The 20,637-nt window shown below is 36.5% G+C and overlaps 1 protein-coding gene across 1 annotated transcript in view; it reads left to right on the top strand.

Moving 5' to 3' along the window:
• The window catches only part of LOC104490474 (conserved oligomeric Golgi complex subunit 5-like), a gene marked incomplete at its 3' end in the record, with an annotated part of 43,307 nt that overhangs the window by 12,655 nt on the left and 10,015 nt on the right, over positions 1-20,637 (top strand). The window contains exons 5-8 of the mRNA XM_010132761.1: positions 3,790-3,871; positions 6,128-6,335; positions 7,516-7,677; positions 9,624-9,723. Of these exons, the coding sequence (XP_010131063.1) occupies positions 3,790-3,871; positions 6,128-6,335; positions 7,516-7,677; positions 9,624-9,723 (552 nt within the window). The remainder of the gene's footprint in view (positions 1-3,789; positions 3,872-6,127; positions 6,336-7,515; positions 7,678-9,623; positions 9,724-20,637) is intronic.

Below are 20,637 nucleotides of genomic sequence, written 5' to 3' on the forward strand. Positions count from 1 at the left end.
GGGGTGGAAAATATGACAGAATGGTGACCTTTTTCCAGTGTTATTGGTTATGGAAAAGGAAGCTGTTGGAAAATGATTGCCACAGAGCTGAAAAGATAATCGGATGCAGTTCATTACTCATCTTGTCAGCTGCTCCTGCTACAAGAGATTGTATCACAAGATGTTAATCTGCTTGTGACTAGATTTCAAAGCAAGCATTTTTATTTTGGAGGGGGTGTAAGTAATTTAACATCTTCCAGTTTTATTTCATTTTCAGAAGAGAGAAATGGAAAATTCCCAACTTAGTCTCAGAATATTAATTGATAAAAATATTAGTACATCCTTGTGGGTTCTGTTACAAAAATATGACGATATGCTGCAAAAAGCTATTTAATTGTAGAAGTTGTTCTTTTTAAGCTAATGATGAGGTAGTGTATTCCTTGAATAGTGGAAGTTAGTCTGCTAGCACACTTCAGTGTGTTCTGCAGGAGCAGGTATAGACACAAGACAGATTTGCACGAGAAAGAACCCCTTCTACACATAGAATCGCTAATGTGGATGTAGCCAATGCTCCCATACACTGTCTACCGGTGGGGATATTTGGTGTACGTGTAGAGGAGGACTGAATTCATTACTTACACTCTGTAGATGGGGAGATGACAAGAATGCAATTTTAGCTAGATGACATTTCCTGAAAGTGAAAAGCCCAAAAGAGCAGTTACTTTCTGATACTGTGGGAAGTTCTCACGGTGCTATATGAAGCATAGGGGAAAGCTTATAAACTTTCCATTACAATAAGATGAACCAGTAGATTTGCAGCATACGTTTCAGGCAAGCAATACTGCCCTTTCCTCTTCTACCTTCATCCTGCCTGTTTTCTTAAGACCTTGAAGAAGTTGTCCAGTACAAGGAGAGGTACATTCCTTTAATTTCCTTCTAAGCTGGAGAGAGACACCCCTTTTGCTACCTTTTTTTTGTGTCATTTTCTAGTATTCATTATTGTCAAATGGAATTGCATTATATTTTAAATAGTTAAACTATAATTTCCATTGTGATCTATAGGCACAGATGTAATATCTATTACAATATATTATTTAAAAAATAAACAGTGAGATACTCAAAAGTACTTTAAAAATAATATGTTGAGTTAATGCAGAAGCAAAGAAATGACAGGTTTAAACAAAATAAATAAATAGTTTCTGAATGCTCGTGGTTGCATACGACACTTTTTACTCCAGCAGGAGTATCTAATGCTAATGCTTTGTTGCATTCCGATTTTGGTAGCTACAGTCCACCCGCTTAAATACCCCCTGGTGTATGTGTAGGCAACAGTATTCTCTAGTTCCTGCCGCAGTCTCTTTTGTGTGCTGTTAATCAGCAGCTATATTTCACCTCCAGAGTGACTGAATCTCAATGCTGGACAAAGCGAAATACCTTACATTGTAGAAGTAATGACTTCGTAGATAGTTTTTTTAGTAGATCCAAACCTGGGGCATTAGTAATTTTTTCTCTGGAACAATTTTGACTGAGTAGTCAATCAGTATGAAACGTTACTTGAATTTTCCACGTAGCTTTTCCCCTGTTTCTCGTTGTGCATAATACAGTTGATTAGCCAAGACGTGAGGGCCGCCTTCATAGAAAATTCTGATACAGTTATTGAACACCATTTGCTCAGGTCAGAAGACACAAGCTCATGGGCAGAGGCTTAACTGGTGCCACTGGGGCTACTATGCAGTGTTTACATAAGCACATATGTGTATATGTCTGACTGTATGTTGTGTATATACATATATATAGGTACATTCAAAAGTTATGTATTTTTGTAAAATCATTAAACGTTGTCACGTGTGTGTTAGTATCATTCGTTACCATGCTGAATCTGACAATAAAGAGAGAAATGTCCATGAGAAGGGACTATGTGCACATTTGTTTTCAAAACCCTTTAATCATTACATTTTCTGCTGAGACTGTGACAGAGGTGTAGAAGGTGAGTACAGTAATAAAGAAAAGTTGTTGGAAAGTGCTCTGTAAGTATTCTTCCATCTCCATTAGATTATTTAGAAATTGAATTGAGTTACCATGCTGAATAGGCAAACATTGTTCCAGGTTGGGATAGAGAATATGAAAGCTAATTACTTTAGTTTGTAGTTGATGTGAAAGGACATTTGTTTAATAGTAATTTTCATGTTTTAAATGTGAAATGAAGAACAGAGTAATTTCACGTTTGTACTATACTAATAAATTTACAAAAACCCCGAAGGTATCTTAGGCAGCCTGCCTTCTGAATCATTGTCCAATATTACAATTTAACATTTCCCATTTATGAAAATCAAGTACAATTTTACAGAAAATACATAGCTATCAGCATCCTCAAACACAAAAATGAGATTCCATCATTCCAGTTTATTTTAGTATTCTGTAATTCTCATACATGTTAAAAGTAAGAGTCCAACAGCATAAAAGCTGTTCTCTCAATTCTTAACACATGACCCATGAATTTAATCTTTCTTTGAATACTTCTGGGGTAAGGGATAGAGTTGGATGAATTCCTCATCTAATCTCAGAATTTGTGAAAGCTTTCTATCTGGTAATCTTTTTTTTCCCCTTTATTTTTAAGGGTTTTTTTATTTTTAGGTGTCTCAGTGTACCTTTGACTGGTTTTCAGGTTTTATATCAATTCTTTAAGATGATAGTTTTGGAATATAAACTTGAGCTTGAAATTGCAGTCTTTCAATGACCAGATCTTCAAGTGGGATGCAGTGGTACCATGTTAATGTATGACATTCTGAACACTTCTGTTGCTTTGCATGTTATTGCCAATGCAAGGAAATAGAGTGCATTCTTTTTTCAATTGTCATCTTGAGCAGTAGTTCGGTTTGAAGTAGCTGAACTTTTATATTTGATAGCTAATCTCCTTTTTGTATCGCTGGGCAGTGCAGAGCTTGAACTGACACTTTTAAAGGGCTTGTGTTAATTACAAGAACTAGGGTGGGTTGGTTGGTTGGTTTGTTTTCTCACAGTGAAGTCACTGGCAGTGCCAAATAGAAAGCTGAGAAAATGCATCCCTCTTTGACAGTGATTTCTGTGTTGAGCCCTTTGCTTAAACCCAGCTTTAGCTGTGAATGTTGCGATTTGTTTTTAAACCTTGGGTGTTTCAGAGTGAGTCAGGATAGGGACAGCTGAATGCCAGCATAAGATCCTGAGAATTGCTGGTTTTGTCATCACTGCTGGTTGTTTCACTCATTCTGAGTGCTTTTTGCTGATTATCATTACTGTAGTGATTTGGTTAAACTGGTTAATAGGTACCGCAGGGTCAGTACATTACACATATACCTTGTTCTGTCCAGAGTGAGCTTCCTTTTCCCACAGAAACACTGGAAGCCTTCCAAGCATCTAACTAGTGGGCAGGACATGCTCTGGTTTTGGTCCCTGGTCGGGGTTTGCATGCATGGTGTAAAGGCCGTAACCGCTGTGATGTAGCCAGCATGAGAACCCCCACAGAATGAGAAGGCCACTGCAGTGCAAAGAGATTTTCTAACACGGCTCCTGAGGCGTACTGCTTCAGTCTGCACTCATGCCCTCAGACCTGATGGAAAATATTCCATCTGAGAGAAGACGGATGCTTTCATTATTGTATTCTCCAATATTTTTTCTAGCTTTAAACTTGAGGAAAACCTCTCAGTTTTCATTTCTTAGTTTTTATTCTCAGTAATGGTAGAACAGCGTTGACTTGGAAGCATTTTCGTTGTTTAAGATTCTTTGAAAAGAGTGTGTTTTGAAACTTCTATTTCTTTTGTCCCTTGCTGTCAGGATGGCCAGTCTGATATTTTGTACAAATTTTGGACTGCAGTAACTCAGACACTTTCCTCTCAGTTTCAGTCAGCAACAGACTGTAAGTATTAAGTATAAATGATTTGTAATGTGTTCTGTAGTTATTCTGAATCTCTCATTCCAGTAAGCGTTTTGCTATTTATCTCCTCTATGCAGTAGTTCACTCAGTGCGGGGTCTGTGAATTTAAAATTTCTTGGTTTTGTAGCAAACAGGGTCATCCTCCTAAACTATGGTTGAATTTTCAGGAAGAAATAATCTCTGCTTCATTAATTAGTCATTATCTGATAACAAGTATGTATTTTTGTAGCTGTATGTGGAGGTAAAAGTATTTGGAATCATACGTTATGCTTTCCAAAGCAAATGGTTTGCCAAATTAAAAAATAGTGATTTGATTTTAAAAAGCAATTCTTACAGTCTTTTCTTGTTGAGCACTGAAAAATTGTAGAAATCTGATTTTAACCATTTTTAGATACCTTCATAAGGAGGAGTTGAGTTTCTTCAAAATTGTATGTTGTCTACATATACATAAATGGTTGAGTATTCACAATATTCTGAACATATGTAGTACATAAATAGCATATACAATCAAGGAATATTAAATAAAAATAATGTATAATCATAAGACAGTACTATTACCAGTACATGCTAATGCAGCATGCGGTTGGATCACAGGTGAGTTTGGTGCTTTCATAAATACGTGTGTTTGGTTTATGAAGTTAGTCTTTTGCACATACTGCTAAATTGCACAAGATTTGCATTTATTTTTGTGATCTCAGCTATTGCATTGGCTCTTCAAAATTTGGTCCTTCCAGGCTTTATAGCAGCAATATAATTTTGAGGAACTAGCAGGTTGATTCGTATTCAATGGTTGCTAAGTAACTAGATGATCCCAAATGAATATGTATTCATCTTGTGTTAAAACATATTAATTTTACTGTTTGCCTTATGCATTACTTTAACAGCGGTATGTACACACCTGTGAATCTTGTATGTTCAAACATATGCTACCTGTTTTCAGCGCTCGATTTTAAGACTGTAAAATGGTGACATCAGTTAATGGCATGGGGTAACATTTCAGAAGTAAGGGAGCTCTTACATTTTGTCAGCAGAACTTTGTCTGACAGCTATTCAAAAATATTATTTTTAATCATGAATTTAATACAAACGTTTAGAGGGAGCAGTTGGATTTTTAAACTGTGAATAATATTTTTACTTTGCTACAGCTGAGTTTTGGGGTAACAGGGCTTCCAGCAAGTAGACTGTTTCATTTAAGTGACACATCTATATGATATTTTTAACATATAAATCTGATTGAATACACTGACATCAGTCACAGACCTTTAGATCCTGTAGATCAGAGGAAGACTAGATGATTTCAGAAAAAGTGTAGAAATAAGAATTCTTGGCAGTTTGCAGAGTTTGATAATAGCTCATGATCTGCTCCTGTGAGGGCAGGCTTTATAAAACACAACTTTGTGACCTAAAATAACTCTGTGTTTGATAATAAATGTGCAGTATTCAAAATTAGAATATAACCGAGTTGAAAGAATAGGCTGGATGAAATGGGGCAGATGTCTGGAACCTGAAAAACCTCCGAATGAATGGAACAGTGTTAATCTGCTAATGTAGTGGGAAATCCATAAAGTATGAGTGATGTTAGATCGAGATTAACATCAGTTGCTAAAACAGTTGTACATTTGTTTCATTTCCTGTCTCTTGTGGCAAGCCTTTCAAGGCTGAAAATAATGCTGCTTTTTCTGCTGGCTTTGTTTTTCTTCATTAGACAAGTTTAGGAATTGCTTTTTAGGCACCTTGTTTTAAGAAGTGAATGTAAAAGCATATGCATTTCTGAAGATCTTGCCTCATAGAAGGTATCTGTGTTTGTTTTAAATGGTCATCTTCAAAGTCATACAAGCCCCGCACTTTTGACTCGTTAAGCTGTTGTTAGAAAATCTCTAGATTTAGAGAGTTCTAATCACACTTTGGCCTTAAGTGAATGATAATAGTAATAAGTTTGATACCAAACGTTTCACAACCATGATTAGTATCTTTGTTGTACAAAGTAAGTTTTCCATGTGCAGTCTTCCAGTTGTAGAATTTATGCCAGTGCTTTAGATGCACACCTTTGTCAACGGCATTCAATGTGAAAGCTCATGCCTCTCTGAAATCAGTTATAAATATTGCGTTATTAATAGTAAAGCTAGGATGATATTATATATCATTCATTCATATAAATGCAAAGGTACCGGTTGTTTATGTGAATAAAAAATTAGTTTGAACTTGGTAATGTGTATTGCTTACTGCTTTATTTTGCAGCCTCTATGTTTTTGAAACAAGCTTTTGAAGGAGAATACCCTAAATTACTGAGGCTTTATAATGACTTGTGGAAGCGCCTGCAACAATATGGTCAAAATATTCCGAGAAATTTTAATGCAAGTGGAACTTGTACTGATCTCTTTGCTGAACTACAACAAATGGAAGAAGATACACAGGACTTGTTCATGCAAAAAACCCAAGATTATGAGTATGTATTATGAACTAAGGAAATAAAATGTAAAGCTTTGCACCCTGCAAGAAAACAGAATATTTTTAAGAACTTAATGTTACTGAAATTGACAGAGTGGGAAAGTTTTAAAGTTTTTTTTTTTTTTTCCTCTTGCATTTATTACTTTAGGACTATTCTAGAGCAAATAGTACTATTGCTTTATTGCTATTCTAGAGTTATATAATTAACAGTGTTGGGTTGTCCTGTCCTCCACAAAGTCCTTAACTTTGGAAGTAGTTTTATCTTTTTGTCCCTTTGGAAAAAAAAAAAAAAAAAAAAAAAAAAAAAAAAAAAAAAAAAAAAAAAGGCAGAATGATGAAAATTCATCAAGCTTTGTGTTCAGTGTTGTAGTTACAGCAGTAGCTTTCTCTTAATGATATGGCAACCACTGGAGTGTGGCAAATACGCAGTTTATTATGATTTACAGGTTTTATGTTTATACATTGTAGAATAAGCATGATTTGAGTGGTAGATATCAGAAAGATCGAAGTGAAACAGGCTCATCGAGTCTATTAGGACTTCTAGGTGTACGTAAGATAAAATAAACATTTTATGTGAGGTTTGTATTGGCTTAAATATATTCCTGAGCAGTCAGTGAGAGACTTACCATTGACTTCAATGGAGGCAAAGTAAAGAGTTCACCAAACTTCTGACAAGGAGGTAAGATGTTTGAGAGGGATACTATTTACTCATTTTCACAAACAGCAGTGCTGAAGACAACTTGTTAAAGGTAAGTTTAAGAAGAGGCTTTCTTTGCACATACATATACCAGGAGATACTTTTATTTTTTGGTGTATCACTGGGTATGAGCTATCTGCTAATGAAATATGTGAATATAAAACGGTCCTTCATTGCAGTTCTGGGTATCTTCCTGATATTTTGCAGATGTTTTAGTGCTATTTGTCTCACAAACACCTTGAAATAGAGATTCCATGTTCGTCTTGCAGAAAGTGCTAAGAAATGTATTGAACTACACATAATGACTCCCTGACTAATTACATGGTTCAAGTAAAAGGCAAGGTATTACACACTACTAAAATCTTTTCAAGTGCATATGTTTAAAGACCAGAAATCAAAAACAGTTTCAATACTGGAAAGTTTATACGGTCTTGAAAGATTCAATGCTAATGCATATTTTAATTTTGTCTTATACCCACAGTCCAGAAAAGGCATTGAAAGATTCACTGCAACAATATGAAGCTGCTTATTTGTCAAAATCATTATCTCGACTCTTTGACCCCATCAATCTTGTCTTCCCTCCTGGAGGTCGGAATCCTCCTTCTTCTGATGAACTTGACAGCATCATTAAAACTATAGCCAGGTATGCACATGTAATACGTTGCAAAATGTAATCTTCAATATGTTTTTTCTCATAAGTTACAGTTTTAGAAATGAGACTTCCTTAGCAGTAAAAGATTGATTACTCTTTAGTTATAAAACTGGTTAATGTAAAAATTAAGTCAGGATTCAGAACAGAATATAATAGAATGTTTCAGTTGGAAGGGACCTGCAGCAGTTGTCAAGTCCAGCTGCCTGAGCAGTTCAGGGCTTACCAAAAGTTAAAGCATGTTATTAAGGGCATTGTCCAAACACCTCTTAAACACTGACAGCCTTGGGGCATTGACCACTTCTCTAGGAAAGCTGTTCCAGTGCTTGACCAGCCTCCCTGTAAAGAAATGCTTCCTAAAGTCCAGTCTAAACCTCCTCTGGCACAGCTTTGAACCATTCCCTCACATCCTCTCACTGGATACCAGGGTGAAGAGCCCAGCACCTCCCTCTCTACTTCCCCTCCTCAGGAAGCTGTAGAGAGCAAATGAGGTCACCTCTCAGCCTCCTTTTCTCCAAACCAGACAAGCCCAAAGTCCTCAGCTGCTCCTCACAGGACATTCCTTCCAGCCCTTTCACCAGCTTTGTTACCCTCCTCTGGACAGGTTTAAGGACCTTCATGTCCTTCTTAAATTGTGGGGCCCAGAACTGCACACAGAGCACAAGGTGAGGCCACACCAATACTGTATAAAGTGGGATAGTCACCTAATTATTATTTATAATATATTATAAATTGTATTATTTATCTTCTGTATTTGTTTTTCTGGAATAAGTGAAATTTTAATTTAAGTTTTACTCTTTAAGCTTATAAAACGTCAGGAAGGGAAACCTCACACATACTGTAAATGTCTGACAATTATTCTGACTGTGTCAAAGGGAAGATGATAGATGCTTGGCTGCAAGTGATAGTACCTGATGTTAATATTTTGTTAGAGTGAAACAGCAAGAAAAGAGATAAAGATGACTATTCCAGGCAGAATTTGTAAAATGAGATGCTTAAATTACCAGTGGTGTGTTTTCCCTCATGAGGTTTTGGTAAGGACTTGTCTGTTTAACACAGTCTGAAAATGATGAGCTGTATTCACAGTATGTCTATGTGAGTGTGTGCGTAATTTAAATACCGACGCTGTGCTTGTGACTGGGAGTTGCAGATGCTCAGAACATGCCTATTGCTGTGATTATTGATATTATTTTGCTCCTTGCAGAGGATAAGGGAAAATGACGTGAAAATGGTGAAATTTCAGCTGTGTTTTTCAGAGTGACCTTTAGCTAATGATGTTTGGGGCCCTGCAGAGTTCTCAGAGGTCAGGGTGCCTAATGTCTCTCCAGTTCCTTGAAGAGGTTAATCTCATCACTAGCAACATGATGGTGCTTGTCTGTTTTCAGTAGAATTCACCCAGAGCCAATGGAGATCTGGGGGGGCCTCACTGAACAAGAAACGCTGGAAGTGATTTAGAAGTCTTTTCCTTCTTCCATTTGTTCCCTGTCATTCCTTTGGGGCCTCTTTTACTATAAAGGATTGCCTAAAACACAGCTTATTAGTTGTGTCAAGCTAAGGCATCCCCTGGGTATTTCTGCATGGCTCATATAATTCCAGAGTTGAATGACTGTGTATTCACCTGTAATGTTTGAAGGCTGCTGCCAAAGCTTGAGTGTAGTTAATTGCAGTCAATATTTTTGAATGGCTTACTAATAGTGATTTCATACTGAAGTGTCATTCCTAAACTTTGCTCATTTTACTAGAATAGGAACACTGCACATAAAATTCCCAAATGACTTGTTAAATTGTAAACCGAATTACAGTGCTTAGAAAGACCTGGTTGTACGTGTTACTCCCTCTAAATTGACATACCATGTAACTATGTATTCATAGTTAATTCTTTATCAGTTAAATACAACACTGTTTAGTTGTTAATTAAGATTTCTAATCTTTCCTTCCAGTGAGCTAAATGTGGCGGCTGTTGATCCAGACCTGAGTTTAGCTGTGGCAAAAAATGTGGCAAAGACCATTCAGCTCTACGGTGTAAAGTCTGAACAGCTTGTAAGTAATGTTAAATTTCTAAAATGTTACAGTTTTATATGTACAATGTTCTGGGTTTTGTAGATTTACAATGTATGAGTGAATCAGTCTAGATAGATAAAAACTTGAAATTGGTTTTCCGTTGTATTTGGAAACATTTTAAATTAAATTCTGCCTTCAGTACAGTCTGTTGGTAGCAGTAAAATTTGTTTGTATAACTCCAGACTGAATTTGCCATATTAATTAAAAAAAATCAAAATCTTAGTTGTCATTAAGTAAAATTAGGACAATTCAATTAAGTGTAATATTTGCCAACATTTGATATTCCATCAGTTACATGATACATGGTTTTTATAGACTATTCAAATACATTTTTTCACTATTTGCAAGAAAATTTGGACATTTTTTCCATATATCTATTATTTACCATATATTTAACTCGCCCTTGGTTTGTTTGCATTTGTGAAATGCTTCTAGTCATTTGCCATGCACTGTTACCTGATGTTAAACTGAATAGAGAAAGGATCCCCAGAGCTGCATCATTTGGGTAGGGATCCCCAAAAGGCAATGGGTGGTACAGTGAATAGTGTCATCATACCAAAAAAAAAAATTTAAGATCTATCATTTTCTTGTGAAGTCTGTTGCTGAAATTTTAATGCTTTTCTTATGAAAAGAATTGCACTCTTATGAAGAGATGAAAATTAATTTTTGCAATACACAAACCCACATGAAATTAGTAACTACTTGTATTTGTAAGCAAGATTTTCACTTAACATTCTTTCTGAAAGCAGACTTGTGACATTCATTTATTATGTTGTTCATTTTAAGAGAGGTACTTGCTAACAGTTTTTTGTAACGGTTACAAAACATTGCAGCAATTAAGTTAGTTCTGTTTACCTTTTAGACACCTGCTGCCTCTGAATAACTTTTTAAAAGTTGAAAATCAGTAATACATACCTTGTTTACTGTGAATTGTATTGGAAGTTTGGAAACTAGTGTATGGAAGAGGAGTGTAGGTGTAGCAGTGATGAAGGCCATGAAGAGTATTTAAAATAAAAATATGTGCTTATATTATTTTGCAATATATTTGGAACGCAGTGGTTAAGTTGGGTCTTCCTTTAAAGACACCAAATCATGGCTTCGTAATTTCAGAGTCAAATTTGCTCATGAAAGAATGCATGATCTTTAGTAGGCTGCGAGAGTCATCATGAGTAAAAAAATATTACACTTGTGTCCCTTTATCATAGAGTAGTGTCAAACAGTGGCATATCAGCTCTAACTGTGAAAGCACAAGGGTCTGTCATACTCATCATCTCTGCTGGAGTCTGACTCTGGCCAGTGGCTTGTTCAAAAGTGCACATTATTTTGTGATCAACCAGTTGGCAAATTTTTAAGAAATCCTGAAAAAAAAGGATATGTAGAAATAAGACATATGCAATATACAATTGTATACAATATATACAGTTATGTGATTTGTGGCTTTGTATTAGCTGACCTTAAAATAAAAGAATATGGGAGTAAAGAAGGGAGTCTGAGCCCTTGAACTTCTTGAATTTGACAACTGAAAATAAAAACTGAAACTGTGAAAAACTAAGTGACAGGGTTAGTCAAACTGGAAGAAGGAACATGCATGTCCTTCAAGAATATACCTATAAATTGTAAAACAACGTCAGTTATGTATTGCACAGCTTCATTTTTTTACCTTTTTCGCCCTTTCCTTACTGATACACGTTACAAAATTAAATCACCATTGCTAAGGCATAGGTGTGTAGTGCCATTTTTAAAGTGCTAAAATGTCATGCCTAGCCTCCAGCTGCCTCTCCAGAAGGGCACGCTCTCCCACTTGTCATGTGCCATGCTTGCTAGCCCTGTGGATATAATCTAGAACATCTTTTTTTGTACCTGTTTTGGGCAGACAGATTGAGCCTGGAATGAGTACCATGTGTAGAACAGGAGCTATGTCAGACAGCACTGTTTCATTATGTTTTAGTGGAGTAGCCAAGAATGCAATCTTCATTCAGTCTTGCGGTCCTGCCTCCGACGATAGCTTTCTAAAGCTGAGAAGGGTGCCCATGTAATGCTTCCACTCAGATGCTTCATTTCTGATAGCTGTAGTAGAGCAGTGCTAGAGATGGAAATTTAATTTCCAGGAGGAATTAGTAACTGAGTTCTCTACAATTTGGAAGTAAACAAAAGAATATTAGAATTTTCAGCGAAGGAAGATTGGGGGAGGCTTCTAAGAGTCATTGGAAATTTTTATTTTTAACATTGTTGTAATGCACGTAGATTTGAATGGTGAAAAACTGAAATGTGCAGCCCTAAAAATGTTGAGACATTTCTGATGTCAGGGTTTTTATCTGTGCAATTTCTCAACAGAATGAATTGCAATTCACTAAGATTTCCTTGCTGTTTCTGCAGTTAGCTTTAGATAGGACAAATAATAAGAAAAATGTTACTCAAAACTTTACCTTTCAGTGAAAGCAACATCTAGCAATCTGTACATACAGTAGTAAAGTGAAAACAAGTAAGAAAAAATGGCTTCTTCATGTGAATCCGAAACTTTTTTTACTTGTGACTTCATACACTGCCGGCTTTTGTTTTCAGTTTTCCCCACACCAAGAACTAGCTGTTGCTGTGCCTGAGACCTGTTCTTGTATTAAGCAATTCAAATGATTTCAGAGGAGATAGAAATGACCCTCTGTGAGTAGTAAGTAGATACATTCTGCTGTTGGGTGAATCTTCAGCTGACTCCTTGCTGATGTTTGATGTGGCTGGTGTATGCCATGAAGCATTCAGAATTATTGTCGTAATTTCAATTGCAGATGTTCTTACTATATGGATTTTGAGGTGATAATTATACATTTCACTAAATAAAAAAAATATTTCTATTGATGTAAGAGTATTACCTTTCAAATTCACCACCCATCCTGTGTTTTGTTAGGTGATGCTGGAGGATGATTGCTATACTTTCTCTGTGTCAGTATTATGTTGTCTCCTCTTACTCACATTTTCCCTATATCAGGCAACCCAAACAACTTCATAATGATTATAGACACCTCAAGATTTCCATTTAGTCACGATGTCTACATGTTTCTTGTTCCAGATTGGAAAAGATTAACAAATCTGATTGTCGTATTTTTCATTATGAACAAAATTTTCCTCTTCTGCATTTGCACATTGTAATCCACCGCTTACTTTTAATGTAACAGCTGCTTACTGAGCCAGATTTTGTTCACTAGCCACCTTTCCATACAACTGAGGTAACCCGGAAGAAAAAGAACACTTAACTTTTCTCCTTAATTTAAGAGTTCATCTGATCGAGTAATCCATTCCCATTTGCAAAAACATTATTTGTCTTGATTGACACATATAACATGTTGTGCTCTTGTTTGACTGGCCACATCAGGAAAATGAGCTCTTTCATCAAATGCTGACAGTAAGTACAGTGGAGGGAAGAGATTAATGAGAAAGTTGTAAGTAAGTTGCATTTCCTGAAAACAAAGAAAATGTTGAGTAATTTGGGGTTTTTTTTTGAGAATCCATGCTGCTTGGAAAAGATAGGAGCTCACAAATCTGCCTCCTAGAGATATTTTTAGCTGTTTGTATAAGTGATACTTGAGAAGAGATGTAAAAATGTCATCACCTTCATTAGATGCCTTTGACATGGCAGCAGTAATTGCATAGCAAGATCCTTTAGGGCCGTGGTTTCCAAACTTTTTAGGTCATGCATCCCTGTCAGTAAAAACTTACAGAGCATGCACCGCCATTATATTTATTTATTTACATATTATATACATGTAACCATTGAAGTTCTGATATTTTCTTCTGGCACCCCAGCAGATTGTCTTGCACAACCCCTCTGATGTGTGCACCCCGCTTTGAAGACCACTGCAGGTGGATGCCTGATTGGTTGTGAAAGTCAAATTTTAAGTTCGTGTTTGATCTTGTTCATATGCTACTTTAAATCAGATTTCTCCTTTATGTATATAAAAATGAAAATGATAGTCACCTGTTGATTGGAAGTGAGACAAAACTGTATTTCCCAGGTTGATTACCTGTAATTTTGTCATTTACTGAGCTGAATTTTAAATATACTTGAAATACTGTGATTTCTCTCATAATTAAAAATCTTTGTTGCGACTTTGCAATCACTATGTTTTGCCTGTTGATAGAGCTATTTCTCTTACTGATACTTAGAGCTGGATATCTTGAGAAGTCCTGAAACATTGAGGGTTAAAAGCTGTGGAAGTTTACAAGATGTGTACTTTTCCTAAGAAACAGAAAAACAAATTGCAAGATTTGTTGGCCTTAAAGAGATTGAAAATGGAAAAGCCCTATTTCGTCATCTGGTCTATTCCCTTCCCAGCACAGGACTATTTCAAACAATATTTATTGTTGGGTTTTATGTTGCATTCTTTCTGCTTTGAGAGTGATGATTCAGTTACCTCATATATTGTGAGTACTGTGTGTTCCCTTACTTCTGTGCTATTTCTGTTCAATTTGGCATGTGGGTGGACTGAAATACACTAACACACCCACCAAGTGCACATAGATTAAATGTGTTGTGCTGTGAACATGAAAATGCAGTTGTTTAGGGAAGATGTGATTCTCCTACTTTTTGAACCTGGAGACCTCTACTAGTTTTCTCCCTAGAGTTACAGTCATCTTGTCAGACTATATTAGTTGCAGAGTCCCATAGCAATCCTTCCTGTCTTGGCTTGTGGAGGCTGGCCTCTTCCCACCCTAAGGCATCATTGTCAAAGTGGCCTGGTATCTTTTGGCCAATAAAAAAGTAAAGAGTAATTTGCAGAGGCAGGATTGTAAAAATCAGGTTGCCTGCTTGCTTTTCAGAGCAGGTGGGGGTGATGATGCTGGCAATTTCTGGTGGATCAAACTGTCTTAAAAAAACATTCTCCTGTGTGGATACGCAGTGATATGCTTCCGTGATGTAGGCAAACACAAACTTACTCTGCTATGCTCCCAGATGGCAGGGCACATTTTAGTTTCACTCCACGTCAGGGTGACCAGTTCAGCCTTGGCATCTTGCTGAACATAACACTCTCATTCATGTAGAGCACAGGCAGAACAAGTTGATGTCTGCTTGGAGTGCAGGAAAGCAAAAATCTGCATGGCCATATTACACTAGGCAGATTTATCCTAAGGTTAGGGTGGGTAAGGCTAAAATCAATGAGAGCTGGGATTGCCTATAATTAGAGAAGTTCCTAAATGTGGAATATTGTATTTTATGGAGTAATATGTTTCATAAAAATTTTTCTAAAAAAGGGATCTTTCCAACAGACAAGAGGCTGCAGGCAGACGATATAATGGGAGATCTTACCCACTGTCAGACTCGTAAGCAGTCATAAGGGGGAGGCACTCAGAAGATGGAGGAGAGTGGGTGTAATGAGGGAGGAAGGAAATAGAGAATTTGAATCGTTTTTTTATTCCCTTAACTGAATGTGGTTGGACTTGTATCATACATCTTACAAAAGTTGATGAATGAGGTGGAGACCCAAAATACAGGCTGTGGGCAGTGCTCTGGGAGAGCTACTAATCTATCCTTTGCCCACAGCTGATAGTAGAGGCTTGGCTTCGTATCAGGATTTTACCCTGGGCAGTGGTTGCGAGATTTTCTGATTATCATGTTTGCCTAGTATAAGCACGTGAAAATTTTTTAGCACTGTGCAGTGAGCACAGTCCTTCCCAGCATTTGGAAGAATTCTTCCCTGACCTTCTTAAGAAAATACAAGTTGACATTTGGTGTATTTTCTGTATTTCAAAGTTAAAATGCTGAAGACCCAGTAATAGAAATTAAATTTGAGATTAAAGAATAAAGCGAAGACATAAGCTCCTCAAAAATGAGAGCCCCTGCACCAAGATTCAAATAATTGTCCCATACCTTCAAAGAGCAGGACATTGATTCACATATTGAAGACCTCTGGTACCTGCCATGCCAAAAGGCAAAATGAGAGAGAACTTGCTATTCTGATCCCAAAAGCAATGGACCACTGTACATTTGGAACACAAATTTGTTTTCTTTGGTGAATGAGGTTTTTAGATTCTGCATTTTTCTGAGGGAAAAGTCAGCATCAACTGATTTCTGTGATAAGAGTAGGCAGCCTCTTTCTCACTATTCTGGATCTCAGTAGTAGACTGAGATTTATTTACATTTACTTAAGTAAATATCTGAGTTATGTAATGATATACATGGTTTTAGAATGTGTACCAGTTGCAGAGTACTAGAGCAGTAATACAAGCAGTAATATGCGGGTACTCAGCCAAGTACAAAAAAATTCTTGGGAAGTAAGTGGGAAACTTCGATTTTGCCAGATATTGCTTTTCAATGCAGTGGTGAAACTGGATTTCAGATTTTGCTAAACATTTCTGAATATTTAATTAGAACAGTGTTTAAATGTAAAGTGATTCTGACATAAAAATCTTGTGATTAAAATTAATGTACATTATCTCTAAATTTTGTTCTGAGGGTTCACTGAGATCTACTTCTCAATTAACTGGCAGTAAATAGTGTAATTGGGAGTGTGTTATCATGAAGTATTATCTGTCATAATGATAACGTGTACTTGATGACTGATTTTTTTAGCTAATTATCGTTTAAGAAAGTAAATACTGAAAGAGAGCATAAGTAGAAAACATAACAATTCATTGTTGTTTCAATCCTTCCTTCAGAGTTAAAATGCTGCTATATCCCAGTCGCTCACTGCTTGTCCCCAAATGGTCTGGGGGTGCTTTTGAAACAGAGTATGGGTGTGGAAGAAAAACATATAACTGTCCTCAGAACAGCAAATGTAAGCAAGTAAATGAGCTTGACCTCATCTGTTTGAAGGGAAATTTGTATCATCAAGGCTTGTTCTGATTACTGTTGGCCTCACTTCAAGGATCAGCAAAACGTGTTTGCTTTTGCTGCAGAAAGGCTGTGTATTAAATTGCTCTACGCTGTCACCCTGATGCTTACGTTAATGTCTGCCTCTCAGTTGAGAGCACAAGGTCATAAAGGTTTATGACTGACACTCAAGGCTTAATTTGCCATCCCAACTGCGAACTCTCTCAGTTTCCAACATGGGGCTTAGCAGTAAGGTCTATGTTAGTCAGCGAAAGGTGCCTGGGAATGTTCCTGGGCACTGTGGCCAGCTGGCACAGGACAGCCTGCCTCACGGCTGGTAAGGGCTCCCCTTCCCCAAAGCACCTGGCTGCCGGCCAGCATCCTTTCAGAGACAGACTCTGCAATATTGCCTCTCCTGAGCTGTGGCTGGAGATTATTTGGAAGAGTAGTTGTTGGCCCAGGCCAAAAACTTGTTAATGATTGTCCTAACAGTTCAGCGGTACAGATGATCACGTCCCAGATGCAGGAAACTTTCCTGGCGGAGTTTAATTTACTGCTATGGATGTAGCCATTATGTGAATGAGACTGAATGAGAGTGGCATGCAAAATCTGTTCAAGAGGAAGCTTAAAATGCTGACAGATTGTGGTAATTTTTTTCTTGCATCTGGAATTCATACTTTCTTACTTCTGATGTAAATAAATCTCTAAGGCAAAGGTTAGGAGATGCTGATGTCTTCTATAGTAAAATTGCTTTTGGTCTTAAGATTTTTTTGGATTGCCAGAACTTGAAAAGATAAGCTTTCCCAAACATGTTTTAGTATCTGTAATGCTTGTCGGCCATACGGGACTTATTTTCAAATAGCATTTGGCGTTTCTATCAGAATTTTAGTCCTTGAAAAGAACACGATTGTCTGTGATGTTGTGGCTAGTTGGCAGCTGCTGGATGGGTGCAAGAAAAGTCTTGGATATTAACTCTTTTCAGGAGTTTTACACTTTCTTCAAGTAGCCAAGTATTTCTCTCAGCCAAGTCAGATGACACTTTTCTGGATGCTGGTGCAACCAACCCCTTCTGTAATTTAATATTCTATTTTTAGTGAATGGAATGGATGGAGATATAGGATGAGGAGCATCTATCTATCTGTCATGTTCAGATATATTTAGACTACTGATCTTTGTAATGCTGATCAGCACCAAATGCATTACGTAAGATTAGCATCAAAATATATATAATGGGAAGTCAGCTCTGCTGCAGTTGTTCTTAAATTATTTTTAGTATTGCCCACAAAACTTGCACGGCTCGGTGCATCTTCCTGCCATTGTGCTGTCTCTACTCTATAGGAATAATTTGTAAAGATTAATTTCCCTTTTCTCAGTCTTTTTCAATCACAGGTCTACTTCCTGAGGCTTCAAATAAGATTGTCGGTCATGATACACATTTTGAATATTTTAATAAGTGCCCTTTTTACACTAGGACTGAAACTGAGACAAACAATTTATCTCTCATCATCCTTCAGCCCAGTTTATATTTGAACTTGTGATTTGCAGATGCAAGATTCCAAATTCTGCTTTACTTACAGCCTCATCTACTGTTCTGTTCTTTAATGCTGCTCAGGTGGCTTAATCTTTTGCAGTTACCTGTAATGACTTTTCAATTTTTCATCTGTAGTGGATATTTGGAATTAATATCTCCCTATTAAATATCTCTGGACCACTTGCTAGCCATTTAGAATGGGCTAGAATAGATTATTGGGCAGATTTTTGAATTTTAAAGAGGCAGACTGTGAGAAAACAAACCAGTTTCTTCTCACGCCACTCTAGAAAATATATTTTTGTCTTTCAAATTTTCTGTGAAAAAGCTGATCCTTTCCTTTGATTATGGTTAAAATCTAGTTTGTAATTAGTGAGGTTTAAAATAGATCTCAACTTTCTGCACATCAATCCGATCATCATAACTATAATATTGCGGCAGCTGAGTCTTGATTTTTTTCATTACTTCTTTCTTTGAGGGTTTATGGTGCATCTGATATATGATAGGCAAAAGAAATTAGTCTGCCGTTCGGTTTTGGCGATGTAGTTTTGAAAGTTTAATTCTGTCATGCCATGGCTTCAGAGATTTCCCAGGATATCTCTTCCTGAGATTACAATTAAATGTGCTCTGATCTTGGTTTATATGTTTACAATTTAAAAGCAATCTCTGATTTATTAATGCTTACCCTTCTTTTGTAAACTTTGTTGTAATAAAGAGAATGAGGACAGAAAATGCTAGAACACCAGGTGGAATAGAAAAACAACAATTAATTCAGCTTAAACTCCGAGCTCAGAAAGAGACATCCTTACAAGGAATTTTTGTAATGTCGTTTGTAGAAGAAAAAGTGTCTGTCAGGCTTGATGAGGGGAATGAAAATTTAAATAAGCTGTTTTCAGTGAGTTATTTAGATGATAAGCAATGTGAATGGCATATTTTTGTCCAGAATCTAAAAGGCTTAAGTGTATTACAACTGATCCAGAGACAATATCAAAACATCTTGGCTCAATCAGTGAAATCATTAAGAAAAACAGAACTGTAAAGGAAAATGGGGTCTAAAAGTTAAAATACTGCAATGATAAATCAGTTGGATGAGAAGGGTCGGTTCCGAGTATTCATGGAGACAGGAATTTTTTCTGAACCTTACTGTCTATACTTAGTGGTTGACTAGGAAAAGGCAGAGAGGGGCCGGACTGGGGCTGGGTTGGTTTAGTCGTATGTATTCCTAAGGAGAAATGTACCTTACACCGACCAAAACCTTTGATTTTTCTCATGTAATTTATACAAGTTTCCCAAATGAAATATGCTATAATACGCTATAGCAAGAAAATGGATATGAGCTGCATCTCCATTTGGATGTTTACTGGTGTTTACTGACATAGCTGTGTGCTTTGGGGTATGTGCATTGTCGGGTTTTTGCCCACCATCCTCTTATCTGGCATAGCTGAATTTAACTAGCTGAGTAATTCAACAAAGTAAGGGAGAACGAGGTGGAAAGGAGGAGAGAAGTTTCCTGAAGTCAGATTCTTCCAGTGAAGGAAAAACACTGTTCATGCACTGGAATTTTGGTGCCAGATTTAAATCCAGCAAATTTATGAGGCCTGAGTTGGTTTTGAATTGAAAAGCATGATGAATTCTCATTGTCATGACATAGAGTGAATTTCTGATTGCCTTTTTTATTATGTGATCTTATAAGAATTAATCCGTGTCTCATTAGATGGTGTTAAATTGAATTGTGAGCTTTCGTTTGTGGGTGAATCACTGTTCAGGACATATTCCAACAATGAGATTTGTCTGACAGTTCCAGGGAAATGTATCTAGTCCTCCTGTCTAAATGTCGAATACTGTGAACTTCAGCTGAAAGTATGAAGTGTAATAAGCTTACAAATTGCCAAGAACAGTAGAGAAATGTTCATCCGAATGATGCTTTGGAAAAGGTTTTCTGTAAATAATGGGTCAGTTAAAATGATGTAAGTAATGTGAAATATTGTATTTTCCTCACTTCTTTTTGAAATACATGAATTAATTGTTATACCAGTGCCTTGAAGACATGGTGTTACTGTCATTGAAAAACTTGTATCTATGCTATTTAAATGAGAGAACCCAAAAATAAAAATTCAATATTTGGCACATTAAAGAAATTCATTAATAGGTATTTAAATAGAGTATGTGGGAGGCTATTATATATTAAATAATTTCAGAATAATTACTATTTCACTGTACCGTAATAAAAGCTAAAGATGGCAGTAGGCCCAATGTAAAAATACTCAGAAGTCAGATAAGGCCTTGTAATTTTTTTTTATTGATGGAATTTAAGACATTAGGAATCTACTTACATTGGTCAGACAATACGTAGAAATGTCTAGCTGATAAGTTGCTTAAAAAAAAGCAACTTTTTTTTAAAAAAATCTGAACTTAAAAATTTAATTAAAAATTTAGAGAAGAAAGTTGCTTTAAAAAAGAACTTCATGAGACATTTTTTTCATCCTCATGTTGTCTTTTGCTGGTTAGTTCGTGACTCACATAACAAACGTGTAATTTTTTTTTTTTTTTTTTTTTGGTTAAAATA

The sequence above is a fragment of the Buceros rhinoceros genome, unplaced genomic scaffold (genome assembly GCF_000710305.1).
Source record: "Buceros rhinoceros silvestris isolate BGI_N320 unplaced genomic scaffold, ASM71030v1 scaffold3843, whole genome shotgun sequence".
NCBI classification, from domain to species: Eukaryota; Metazoa; Chordata; class Aves; order Bucerotiformes; family Bucerotidae; genus Buceros; species Buceros rhinoceros.